Source organism: Monodelphis domestica, chromosome 1 (genome assembly GCF_027887165.1).
Source record: "Monodelphis domestica isolate mMonDom1 chromosome 1, mMonDom1.pri, whole genome shotgun sequence".
In the NCBI taxonomy this organism is placed as follows: domain Eukaryota; kingdom Metazoa; phylum Chordata; class Mammalia; order Didelphimorphia; family Didelphidae; genus Monodelphis; species Monodelphis domestica.
In genome coordinates this window covers 384486505-384500888 of record NC_077227.1, presented here as the reverse complement: position 1 = coordinate 384500888, position 14384 = coordinate 384486505, and the positions used below count along the sequence as shown (strand labels likewise).

At 37.2% G+C, this 14384-nt stretch overlaps 1 protein-coding gene across 4 annotated transcripts in view; it reads left to right on the top strand.

The window, feature by feature from the left end:
• The window catches only part of ABLIM3 (actin binding LIM protein family member 3), a 192071-nt gene that overhangs the window by 98394 nt on the left and 79293 nt on the right, over window positions 1–14384 (top strand). For all 4 annotated transcript variants that reach the window (XM_056811604.1, XM_056811603.1, XM_056811602.1 and 1 more), the window contains exons 4-6: window positions 5401–5513; window positions 11152–11278; window positions 12863–12956. In XM_056811604.1, the coding sequence (XP_056667582.1) occupies window positions 5401–5513; window positions 11152–11278; window positions 12863–12956 (334 nt within the window). The remainder of the gene's footprint in view (window positions 1–5400; window positions 5514–11151; window positions 11279–12862; window positions 12957–14384) is intronic.

Sequence of the window (14384 nt, the reverse complement as noted above, 5' to 3'; positions counted from 1 at the left end):
AGAACTGGAAGACAGCTTAGAACATAGAATGTATAATTGTAGAATATTGGCTTAGAAATAGGGTTGTGCTGTGACATTAACAACTTGTAGGGGGAAAATGTACTGCAGGACACATTTTTGCATTTAATCTGCATTATTAACATTTTCTCCATCACTTTCTCATGTATATATAATCGACAGTATAATAAATCAAGCCCTTATTGGTAGGGTTAGCCATTTCTGAGATTACAAGATTTTAAACTGAAAATTAAAGTTGACTCTCTTTGAAGAAAGAGGGTTTGAGCTGGCTCCAGCATAAATGGTTTCAGAGACTGCCTAATCCACCAAAGCAACTTAATCTAAAGGAAATGTCACTGACCAATGCATCTGGAAACCTGGCTATGAATTGCTGCTCAGCCCTCTAGCTTTCTGTATATCCTAGAAATGTAGGATCTTAAAAAAAATTATTATAAACTTAGTATACAAAGAACAACACATCAATGAATCAATAAGTCCTTATGAGTTGACTGAGGCACATAGGATTTAAGTGACATGCCCATAGCCACACAACTAGTTCTATCAAAAGTAGGTTTAGAACTCTTCAGACCCAGCATCAATACATCCATGATGGCTACATTTTGTTACTTAGTTATTTCAGTTGTCTTTAATTCTTCATGGACTCATTTGGGGTTTTCTTGACAAAGATACTAGAGTGGTTTGCCATTTCCTTCTCCAGTTCATTTTATAGATGAGGAAATTGAGGCAGACAGGATGAAGGGACATGCCAGTGTCACACAATTAATTTCTGAGGACAGTTTTGAACTCAGGAACAGGAATCTTCCTGATTTGGGCCCAGCCCTCAGGATTACCTAATTCCCCCATAATCTTGGGCACAAATTGAATAGCCACCAGTCATTTGTGAATAAGATCTCTACACTGCACTAACACAAACATTAGTGTACAATAAGAATTTTTTAAAAAATGACTAAACTTTCTATTTGTAGTTTGTTTAGAAAAAAATGTACATGTATATTAATGTTAGTGAGAAAGAAACAAAATTATCCTGTTAGTTTCTTTGTTTATGAAACTTTTTCTTTTGTAGATTTTTTTTCCAGATTATGTTGTTGTTAGATAGTTGTAGTTCATGCAAGTATAACTATTTTGGTTCTGATTTCTACATTCTTCTTCACTAGATGTGACTTCTTGTATTTAATTGTATTCTTCACAGTTATCTCTTCTTGTGGCATGATGATCTTCCATTACATTCATATACCATCATGTCTGGCTCTTCCTCAGTCCTTTGATATATCAATTGCTTCCAATGTTTTACTATTATGAAAGATATTGCTGGGAATATTTTTTTGTGTGAAGAGGCATTTTTTCCCTTAGAGTATACTCCTAAGTTGAGACATTAGATCAAAATATATGAAGTTTTAATAAATCTTGTTATGTAATGACATATTTCTTTAAAAAGTATTTTACCATAAGATGATCTGGGACTGTTCTGAAGAACTTATAACAAAGAATGCTCTCCACTTCCAGAGAAAGAACTATTGGAGCCAGATGCAGATCAAAGCATACTATCTTCCACAATTGTTTATTTATAGTTTTATTTGGGGGCTTTAGTTTTATATGAGTATTCCCTTCAACAGTGACCAATATAGATGTATGGTATGGATGATAGATAACATATGTATAATTTTAGATCAAATTGCCTGCCATTTCTGAAAGGGTGGAGGGAAAGGAGGGAGAAAGACAATTTGGATCTTATTTCAGAAAACATTATGGTGAAAATTGTTATTACATGTAATTGGGAAAATAAAATATCTTAGAATAAAAAAAAGAAATACCAAACAACAACAATTTAAAAAAGTATCATACTTGTTCAGTTTCACCTACAGCAAACTGGTGAGACTATTTTTCAGTAGTCTAAGCAACATTGAATTTTATCACTTTAAACTGTATTTAACACTTTAATAGATGCTAGGTAGCCTTTTATTCAACACATTTTCAGGTGTGAGTGGCACATTTCTTTTTTCTAGGTAGTTGGGATTGTATCAACTTGCGCAGAGTCACACAGTTAGGAAGGATCTGAGGACAGATTGGGCTCTCTATCCCCTGAGCCACCTAACTGTCCCTATCCTATCCTTTAAACATCTGTCATATTAAGATTCAGTTCTTCTTATAAATTTGGGTCAATTGCTAATAGTCTCTTTTTTTCTGACTTTTAACAGTTATCTTTATGGTCCCCACAATAAGATTTTTTTCTTTTTTATTCTGCATATTTTGCTTTTTGTTGAACCTCCATTCAGATATAATCAAATGTAATTATTTTGCTATAATTCAATAGCCAAACATTTCCTACCTCACTGTGCAAGCTTTATCATTCTATAATCTTATGGCATTTTATTAAACTATTTGTTTTGTGAAATAAAATAACCTCATATACAATAACTGTAATCTTCCTTGTTTCAATGGTATTGATCCTATCCCAATCTTTTATATCCATCAAACTAAAGATAATTCCCATATTATGTTCCTTTATAATAACTCAATATAATAATAATCTATAATAATAATATTATTATTCTATAATAAACTCAACAGTTTTGCAAAAATCCTCTCTCCTCACTCACTCTTTTGGTTAAAATGGGAAATTCACTCTGAAATTTCGCTTCCCATTCTACCCTCTTTACTTTTCCTTTTTATTCTTTCAGCCTTTAGTCAATATATTCCTCTCCTCTCCAGACCAGTCCTCCCACAAGTTTGTTTGTATAATTCAGTTGTTAATCAAAGCCCCACTATTGTTCTTGTGTTATCCCCCCTAGAATGGTTAGACTAGTTAATCACAATTGTAAAGATCTCTTTGATTTTCCTACTTATCTGAGGTTCCTTATACATATTAAAACTTTCCTTAAGCTTAGCTCAGCCTTCCACAGATTGCTTAAACTCTTTTGAATTCTTAAGTGATCATCATTTGTCTTCAAAAAGAATGCTTGCCTTCTGAATGGAAGCTCTTTATTTCTGATGTCTAGTATTCCAGTTTCTTCAATTATTTCTCCTATTCTAGAAAAATCTTGAATAATCTGATCATGTTTAAAGTTTGTGGTAACTTCTCAGCTGTTTGTAAAATCCTCTCCTTATCATTATGGCTTGATAATGATGTGTACTCCTTAATTGGTAGTTTTGTGAATTTGAGTCTAATTCAATTTGCCTAAGGGGTCAAGTTCTTTTCTTCATAGTTTTGGGAAACCAAAAAATTTACTGTCCCTCCTTTTTATTCTGTTCTTTAGATGTGTCATTTTAATTTGCATAGATTATAATTTTTTTTCCAATTCTATAATTTTATGTCATGTTCTCTGTTTTTACTGGAATGTCTACCATTCTATTCTCTGGCAAAATAATTTTATTTTTTACTGTCTGTTTACATTTCCACTGATCTTTTTTAAATGTTACATTTCATCTTTAAGTAATTCTGACATTTCTTATTCATACTCATTCTTCCATTAATCCCTGGACACTCTTGAGAAAATTCTAGTTTTGCTTCTAATGTTTCTTTTGGCCTTATTGGAATATTTTTTTCTTCTGGCATTCTTTCCCTGTTTCTTTTAAGCCATCATGTTTTCTATTGTATTAGAATACTTATTTGTTTATTCCTTTAAGTATCTTTTTTCCAAAACTAACTTTATTTTGAAATTTTCTGATAGTTTTGTTCCTTGATGACATCTTTTTTATTTTTTATCCTTTTTTCTATTGTCTTTTGTGACATTTCACTCCCATATATTCTCAAAAGTTGTAAAGCCTTGAATCATACAAAGAATGTCCGAGATAAGAGACCTTATGCTGAAGTAGGAATTCTCTCACACTATAATTTGACCAGCAAATGGTTACCCAGTGTCAACATGGTAACCTCAAGAGACAAGGAAGGAACTCACTGCCTTTAAACAAAATCCATTCCATTTTTGGACAGTTGTAAGTGTTAGTAAATTCTCCTTTATGTTGAATCAAAATCTTTCTCCTTTTAATTCTCCCCATGGAAACTTTGTCTATCCTCTATAATTGGAAGAGATTGTCTCTCTGGCCTTTTCCAGCTCTGAAATTGTGTTTTAAGATTCTAGTCTTTTTCAGCTCTGAGATTATAGATTTCTATAACTTAGTTCAACCCTGGCCTTTTATAAATGGGGAAACTGAGACATAGGGAGAATAAGTGAATTTGCTGAAGGTCCCACACCTAATGGGTAATAGAACCAAACCCAGACTATTCATTAAGCTGGGATTACCACTTCCTTCCAACTCTTAGCTAAAAAAAATTCCTAATATTTCCATACTTTAAATACTTCCTCAAATCCTATGCCTTTCTCAGGATCATCATCTGGTCAACAGAACCCAGAATATATCTGGTATAGTCTGTGTATGTTGATTTACTTGTACTCATTCTCTAAAAAGGCAGTTTGGTATAGTGATAAGATTAGTAGATATGGTGGCAAATCTTGATTTTTTTATTTTTGTTTAGTCATTTTTCAGTTATGTCTGACTCTGTGACTCCAAATTGGGGAGTGGGGAGGAGGTCTTGGCAAAGATATTGAAGCAGTTTGCCATTTCCTTCTCCAGCTCGTTTTACATATGAGGAAACTGAGGCAAACAAAGTTAAATGTTTTGTCCAGGATCACACATCCAGGATATATCTAAGGCCATATTTGAACCTAAGAAGATTAGTCTCCCTGATTCTAGGCTGGATGTTCTTATCCACCACACTACCTAGCTACCCTACCCCTGATATACATACAATCTCTATAAATTTAGGCAAGTCACTTTCCCTTTCCAAATTTTTCTTGATTAAAGGTATTCAAGTAGAGAACTAAAATGAGCTACCAAGATTATTATATGGAAAAGATCCCTGAACAAGAATGTCACTTCTTCGACCTCTTTCAAATCCTACATTCCGTGATTGTAAAAACATCAAATTAGGAAGCAGGACACCAGAGTCCCAGTCCTAGTTCTTTCTTTGATTAGCTACATAGCAAACTACTTGTCTCTAAGCCTCAGTTCCCTTAGCTACAAAATGGGGATGGTTATGCTTGCATCATTTCCCTCATAAGGTTTTGTAAGGTTAAGACAAAATACTGTAAACTGGTTACTTTAAGGCACTATATAAATGTGTTCCAGAAGTCCTGAGATAAAATTCTAGCTTTGCCATTTTACTATCTGTATATACTTTAGAGCAAGATATTTAAGCTCTCTAGCCCTCGGTACCCTTATATATATATAAAGATTATACTAAATCATCTCCAAGGTCTCTTCTAGCTCTAAGTCCATACATTATTATTGTTATTGTTATTGTTATTATTATTTCAGTTCCATGATAGCTGGACAGAGAATAGTTAGTACATGTGCTGAATTTTTTGTTCTTCCCATTTACAGGAAACCTTTCCCCATCGGTGACAAAGTGACATTCAGTGGCAAAGAATGTGTTTGCCAGACATGTTCAAACTCTATGATCAGTGCCAAGCCCATCAAGGTTCATGGACCAAGCCGTAAGTTTGGCCTTACCTCTATTCCCTCTTGTGCTCAGACTATGGGCATTTCCCATTCCTGGTACATGGCCCCAGTAGAGAGAGGATGTTGCCTAAGTGTGTTATTGGGGGGACTTGTGGGAGAAAAGTTGGAATTTTCCCTGTTCTTCTCAGAATTAGATCAGACAGCTGCCCTCCTTTGTAACCTAGTCAGGACTATTGTAAAATGAAGCGAATTTTCTTGTCATCAAGTAACAGGTGAAGCTGGAAAAATCCATTAGAAACCTGAAAATCAAAGATTTCACTCAATGCAGTTGGATGCTTTTGGAGGCAATATCCCTAATTAGATCATATGGACCATGTCCACGCTCTCTGAACCCCACAACAGAGAAAACAACAGCTGATTACTGAAAAAAATTAAGACCATGATACTATGATGAATCCATGACTAAATTATGTGCCTACTGTATTAATTAGAATCTTGAACCCTAGAGACTACATTTCCCAGAATTCCTTTTTCCCTTTCCTGTTATATATGTCATTAGTTGATTGAAGTTTTTAGTTTTGATTCTGACCTAGCACACTCTCTCTGGATCCATGTGGAGGAGGGAGGAGTGCTCTTGGTTTTTGCTAGCCTTACTTCCTCATACTTCAAGTTAAATATTTAATGAATATTATTAAATATAATGCTTGGAGTATTGGGTATTCATTTTAATCTTTACAGTACTCTGTTACTAATCAAAACTCCTTAACCTGTAAAATTCCTAATCGTATTTTTCTATCATGGAGCATTTAAAAAAATAATAATGATAATAGTAAGTGATTGGTTGGTTAATCAATAAACATTTATTAAGCTTACTATGTTCTAGGCACTGTGCTAAGCACTAAGGATACATTGCCTGTTCTCAAGGCACTCAGTCTAATGAGGGAAACCACATGCAAACCACTATTTACAACCAAACTATTTCTAGGATAAATTGGAAATAATCATCAGAAGAAAGGCACTAGAATTAAGGGGGATTCATGGTGTTTCCTTTGAAGGAAGTGTTTAATAGTAGTCAAAGGACTCTACTTCAGTCATGTTCTATCTAACATTTTTATTAAAATGTATTTTATTGGGGCAGCTGGGTAGCTCAGTGGACTGAGAGCCAGGCCTAGAGACAGGAGGTCCTGGATTCAAATCTGGCCTCAGCCACGTCCTCCCTGTATGATCCTGGGCAAGTCATTTGACCCCCATTTCCTAGCCCTTAATACTCTTCTGCCTTGGAACCAATATACCGTATTGATTCCAAGATGGAAGGTGAGGGTTTAATAAACAAAATAAAATGTATTTTATTAGATAAAATTTTATAGAATAGTTGGCACAATTAGCAAATATGTTAATAAGGGATGCTGTGTTTTGAGAGAGAATTAACACATCAAATGAAAAAATCTATATGCAAAAGATTTCAGCAGACTAGAACAATAGCCCAAATCTAATATGATGAAATAGAATGAGAATTAAGTCCTGCCACCACTGGATCTGAGAAATGGACTGTAGAAGTACAGAATGAGGTAAATCTAACTAGAGAGGAGTTTGCAGTTCATGGGGGAAGGACCTGGGGTTTTTAATGAACAGCCATCTCAGTATTCATGAACATTGACAGGAGAATGTCAAAAAATTAATATGGTCTAGAATTGCTTTAAGAAAAGCACTTTAGGGGGCAGCTGGGTAGCTCAGTGGATTGAGAACCAGTCCTAGAGATGGGAGGTCCTAGGTTCAAATCCGGCCTCAGCCACTTCCTAGCTGTGTGACCCTGGGCAAGTCACTTGACCCCCATTGCCTAGCCCTTACCACTCTTCTGCTTTGGAGCCAATACACAGTATTGACTCCAAGATGGAAGGTAAGGGTTTAAAAAAAAAAAAGAAAAGCACTTTATCCAAAATAAGAGAAATGATAACCCTATTAACTGCTCTATGCTCTGGTCAGGTCTCATCTGTCAGATTGGTTTGGCACATATTAGAAAGGACTTAGAGAATCTGAAAAATAGTCAACATAGGATAAGTGGGATTGTGTTTTATATGTGAAACAAAGTAAGGAGTTTTGGTTTAAGGAGACATGGATTGGGGTAGCTAGGTGGCTCAGTGAATAGAGCCAGGCCTAGAGCTGTGAGGTGCTGGATTCAAATCTGGACTCAGACACTGCCTATCCCTAGGCAAGTCACTTGACTCCCCATTGCCAAGCCCTTGCTTGGAACCAGTGCACAGTATTGATTCTAAGATGGAAGGTGAGGGTTTCAAAAAAGAAGAAGATATGGATAGTGGGGTATGGGGTGAAAACCTTGGTGGCTCAGTGCATACAAAACTAAGCCTAGAGATAGGAGGTCCTGGGTTCAAATTTGGCCTCAGATACTTCCTAGTTAATAGAATATTTGTTAATTAAGAGTTGATTAGAAAATAGAGTTGATTGCAATAGATAAATATAGAAATTTGAGAAAGCTGGATTTGTTTAAGCCAAAATAGAATTTTTCAAGAGAGGATCATGGGAAATAAAAAGAATTTCTCAGAATTTCTTGAAAGGGACAGTTGAGACCAATGAACTCTCACTCACTCTCTCTTGGTCTGTTCTGTTTTTCTTTCCCCTTTTCCTAAATTTTAATACTTCCAATAAATGGTTTTTTGTCTAAGCCTGGCCTAAGCCAGAATCTTTTAGACTGCTTGGAAGCCATCTTTTCCAACTGTTAAAACAGCAGCCTGTCCTCTCAGGACACAATTATTGATAATACTATACCAATACCAATAATTTATAAGGGTTAGAAAAACCCTTACAACAGTAGTTGTGTGACTCTGGGCAGGCCACTTAACTCTATTGACTAATCCTTGCTGCTCTTCTGCCTGGGAAGGAAAACTTAATGTTGATTCTAAGATAGGAGATAAGGGAGAAGAATAACAATAGCAACAACAATTATCTTCCTGAGAATTGGAAAACTTGTTCTAAACTGGGTCTGTTGCTAGCTAGCTTGATCATGGTCTTTACCTACCTTTCTGACTCCAGGCCTCAGTTTCTAAACTGGTCAGATGAAGGGTTCAGGTTTGATGATCTCTAAAATCTCTGTCATTCTGAGATTCTTTACAGAATTATAAATTGCTAGTATTGTAGGATCTCATAGATGGAAGGAACCTCAGTGATGTCATCTAAGTCAACCTGTTAACCCCTCTAATATTCCAGCTACTACTTGAATTCCAGAGATGAGGAAATCACTACTTCTTGAGACATTCCCGATTCTAACTTCAAATTAAAATTAGACAAATATTCATTATTATAATTAAATACACTCTCTTTGCAAAGCACCATACAACAAACTATGAAGGCAAAAATGAAACCATGTCTGTCTTTGAAGAGTTTACATTCTACTGGGGGCTACAACACATAAACTGATAAGTAAACTTAGAGAACAGAGAGATCCCCAAGAACAAGGGAATCCAAAAAGGATTACTAGTTGCAATAGTACTTGAGCTAATCCTTGAAGACAAAGATTCAGAGCTGAGGGGGAAGTCTATTCAGGGTATGTACAAATGCACAGTGGTGGAGATTAAATAGTAAGTTGGGGAAAAGGCTGTTGTCCAATTTTACTGATTCATAGAGTTCATGGAGAGTAGAATAAAATAAAGCTGGAAAGTAGATAGTTACCAGATGGGAGAGACCTTAAAAACTCAGACTGAGGCATTTGTATTTTTTCCTAGAAATAAGGAACCAATGAAGTATGGTAAGAACTGTACCTTGGGAAAAAGTATTTTGCAAGCTGTGTGTCATATAGATCAGGAAGAAGAAAGGGTGGAAGTAGAGAAATAAATTCAGTGGTTATTGTAGTAGTCTTTGCATGAGGTGATGAGAGTCTGAATTAGGGTGGTGCCATTTTCAGTGGAGGGAAGGGGACAGATGTGAGAGATATTATAGAAGTAGAAGCCAAATGGTTGGGCAACTATTTGAATACAGAAGTGGAAGGAAATATTAAGGATTTCTGAGGTTTTAAACTTAGAACCTTCCTTCACTTGAAGACAACATCAACCTCCCAATCCCTCAGGCCCACAACCTAGGTGTCATCCTTGACTCCATTATTTCTCATACCCCATATCCATTTTATTGCCAAAACTTGTTAATTTCATCTTTGCAAAATCTCTCAAATGTCTCCTCTCCTTTGACACTACCATCACTCTGATGCAGGCCCTCACCTCACCTGGACTATTGCATTAGTCTGTTGATGAGTCTGCCTTCCTCGTGTCCCTCCACACCCCAATCCACTCTCCATTTAGCTACCAAAAGGATTTCTCAAAAAACTGCAGTGGCTCCCTAATACTACCTGGATCAAATACATAATAATCTGTTTGGTTCTCAAAGCCACTCATAAACTAGCCCCTCCTAACTTTCCAATCTTATGGTTTACTCCCTGCCATCATCTCTTTGATGCAGTGATACTGGGCTCCAGACTATTCCACAAACAAGACACTCCATCTCTCCATTCCAGTATTTTCTCTGGCTGTCCCCCATGCCTATGATGCTCCTCCTCCTCGTTTCTATCTGTTGCCTTCTCTGGTTTCCTTCAAGTCTCAATTAAAATTCCATCTTCTGTAAGAAGACTTTCCCAATTCTAGTCCCTTTCTTCTTTTTTCAAAAATTCTTACCTTATGTCCTAGAATCTTTACTAAGTACCACTAAGTATTGGTTCCAGGGCACAAGGATTGTAAGGGTTAGGTAATTGGGGATTAGTGATCCACCCAGGGTCAAACAGCTAGGAAGTATAGCCATCTAACTGGCCCTAGTGCCTTCTGACTTAATTATTTCCTCTTTATCTTGTGTATATATCATGTTAGTACATACTTGTTTGCTTCCCCCAACCCCTGCCATTAGATTATGAGCTCCTTTAAGGCAGGGATCACCTTTTGCCTTTTTGTATTATTCATTATACTTAGTACTTATTAGTTGTGTGATCTTGAAAATGTTACATCATCTCTCTGGACCTCAGTTTACTCATTTATAAAATTTAGCACAGTGCCTGGTACATAGTTCACACTTAATCACTGTTTGTTGACTGAATAATTTGAGAGCAAAGATTAAATTTAATTTGGCCTCAGACATTTCCTAGCTTGTTACTTAACCCCCGTTGCCTAACCCTTACCTCTCTTCTGTCTTTGAACTAATACATGGTATTAATTCTAAGATAAAAACTAAGAATTAAAAAAAAAAGGATTTTTCTAGTCTCAGAGACAATCAGGTGGCACAGTGGATAGAACAGTTGGACCTAGAGCCAGAAGTCTTAAGTTCAAAACTGGTGACTCCACTCTCTGTGAGACCCTGAGCAAATCACATAACCTCTATTTGCCTTAGTTTCCTCCACTGTAAAATGGGAATAATAATAAAACTTGCCTCACGTGACTTTTGTAAGAATCAAATAAAATAATATTTATAAAATGCTTAGTTTCATGCCTGGCACATAGTAGGTGCTGTATTCATTCATGCTTCTTCCCCTTCCTCCTCATAATAGGCTGAGCACTAGAAAGCATGTAACAGAAGATATTCTCATTATTACAAATGCAATCATAATCTGGTGGGGAACAGGGGGCGGGGAGGGCAGAACGGGGAACAAAAGGTTTTTTCAGTAGTGTCTCCTTATCTTTCCAGACTGTGCTGGCTGCAAGGAGGAGATCAAACATGGCCAGTCTCTCTTGGCCCTGGAGAAGCAATGGCATGTCAGCTGCTTCAAATGCCAAACCTGCGGGACCGTCCTCACTGGGGAGTACATTAGCAAGTGGGTGTCTGATTCCCCCCTTTCTCAAGTCCCCCAAGCAACCTATTCCAAGGGAACCTCAAAGCCCATGGGTCTTCCCAGAGCAACAAGGCTCACCTGGTCGGATAAACAGATGCTCAGGATTAGCAGAGAAGAGGGTAACACTGCCTAAAGCCTGCTTTGGAGCCAGTTCCGTCACTGCTTTGCTGTGAACTTTCACCCTCTGGACCTATTTCCTCCTCTCTATATATATCGGATTAGATTGGATAATTGGATAATCCAATTAATCCAATATAAGGCATTAGATTAAACAGTCTTTAAAGACCTTCCAGCTCTGATGGTCTGTGTTCTAAGATTTCTGTTACTCTTTGCTCTAAGGTCCCTTCCTGGTAAAGATGGTCTGCATTGCCATGTCCCTTCTAGCTCAGACCTTCTATGTACTATGTTCTAAGGTCCTTGGCAGCTGGGGTAGAATCCACTCTATGGCTTGGTTCAGTTCAGTACTCAGGCCAAGCTCAAGGCTCTGCTGAAGTGCTGAGTCTTTACAAGGTACTTGGCAGAGCTTCACTGAATTGCTTTTTGCAGCCCCTCCGAACCCAGAGATGGATCCAGTGACTAGCATGACTAATCCATGCAGCATAAGACTTGGAAGCAATATCTGAGATCATTTAGTACAACCCTTTTGTTTTATAAAAGAGGAAACTGAGGCCCAGAGAAGGGGAAAATAGCTCACTCGGAGTCACAAAGAAGGCTGGAAACAGAACTGGATCTCTAACCCAGCTCTCCTGATTCTCCAGTTCAGAATCCTTTTCATTATCCTAGTCTCCTTATTAAATCATCCTTATATACTATAGTATTAGTTAGAACCATGTTTTAGAAAAGATTTATAGTCCTCATTTTAAAATAACCTTTTAAAGTCCAGGATCCTGTTAAGTTAAAAATCCTATTCCTCTCAGCCCCCAGTGCCAATTTATCTCCAAGTAAGAAACTATATTAACTATGAAAATCAAGAAATTGGTATGAAATATAGAATTGCAGCACAGGGAAATTATTCTCCCTCTCTGGATCTCCCTGGACCTTCACTGCCCAGTGTCTCTGCCTTCCTGTCCTCCTCCATACTATTTAACAAGAGACCATTGGGGTGTCCTCCAGCTCCCCTGAAATCCTTCCTTGACATCTATTCAGGCAGTATGAGAAATTAGGACAGACAAAGGCTGTAAATGGAAGAATGCTTGAGTACACAGTGAGGAACTGAAGGACCAAAGGATGTGAAAGAATTTGGAGACCGTAAGAAGGAAAGGAGTATATCTCTCTCCCTTTAGCTCCTGTTTCCAGGTCCTTCAACTAGGTGTTTCTCGATCCTTAAAGGACATTAAATTGCTGCCTGAATAATTAAGAATCTTGGGGTCCTTTTTCCTTAAAAGAGATATAAGCCATGAAAAGCCTACAAAAGAACAGGTGGACATCTGGAAACACATAGGGGTTGGTGGGTAGGTGGGGGGAGTACTGAAACTGAAAGGAAAATCAAATTTAATATTCCATATATATTGTTTTCTTCTGATTTTTTCTCTCATGTTCTCTCCTCCCATGAATTTCTTCCAACAGGGATGGAGTTCCATACTGTGAGACTGATTACCATTCTCAGTTTGGCATTAAGTGCGAGACGTGTGACCGGTATATCAGTGGCAGGGTCTTAGAGGTAAGTTGGCACCAGGGACCTAGAGGAACAGGATACAATTCACTTTTTAAAAAATAACACTTATTTTCTTTCATCTTAGAATCAATACTATGAATAGGTTCTAAGGCAGGAGAGTAGTAAAGACTAGGCATTGGGTCACATAGTTAAGAAGTGTCTAAGGCTAGTTTCAAAACCAGGAGCTCCAGTCTTCTGACTATGCACTGAACCACCTAGCTGCCCCCTGCACTCATTTTTTACATCCCCTCCATTCCCACTGAAATGGGATGGACCCCAAAGGCTAAGACTTGGTGCCCCTAAACTCCAATGACCATGTGTCACATCCTCCAGAATAAAAGGAATTTATCAGGGATGGATTACCTTGTATCAAAAGGTCTCTATAGACACTCTCTACACTGAATAGGAGGTTGGACTGGGTCACTTTGGATGGTATTTATAATCATAGAATCTCTAAACTAAAAAAGACTTTAGAGATTATGTAGTCCCACTTCTCGTTAGTGCAGAGATCATTTATGGCAGGGATACCTAATTTGTGAACCTCAGCCCACTGAGCAGGCATAGGTTATTGCAAGGGGTCCATGAAATCATTTACACACCAAATATTATTTTGCTATTAAAGATTTTCTCAATCCATGAATACTAATGGCACAACTACTATCACGTGTGGGATTCAAGACAATTTTTGTTGTTTCATAGGGTCCTTGTACTTAATATAATGCCTGACACATAGGAAGAAAGTATTAAATGTGTATTGCTTTGTTGCTTTTTATTTGAAAATTTATAGGAAACACTGCCCAACAGATTCCCTCAGAAGTGAGCAGCCATGGAATTCTGGATTCTTAGAGCTAGAAGCTAATATATATATCTATATATATATATACATATATACATATAAAACCTAATCTGTACCTGAGCAGGAATTCCCCCCCTTTTTTCCCCAGTTAGCCTATACTTAAATACTTCTGATGGGGAACTCACTATATACTGGGGTAGTTCTTTCTATCTTTGGATAGCATCAATCATTAGTAAGTTCTGTCAAAGAGCCAAACTATATGTCATAGCTATTCCCACCTATTGGTCCTAGGTCTCTCCTCTGGGACAAAGAAAAATAAGCTGAATCCCTCTTTCACGTGATGTTGTTCAGTTGTTTTTCAGTCATGTTTGACTCTTTGTGACACCATTTGAAGTTTTCTTGACAAAGATACTAGAGTGGTTTTCTATTTCCTTCTCTAGCTCATTTTATAGATGAAGAAACTGTGGCAAACAGGGTAGAATGACTTTCCCAGGATCACACAGAAAGTAAGTGTCTGAGGCCAGATTTAAACTTAGGAAAATGAGTCTTCCTGACTCCAGGTCCAACACTCTATCCACTATGCCACCTAGCTGTCCAGTCATGTTCCACATGACAGTGTTTCAAATATTTGAAGATGA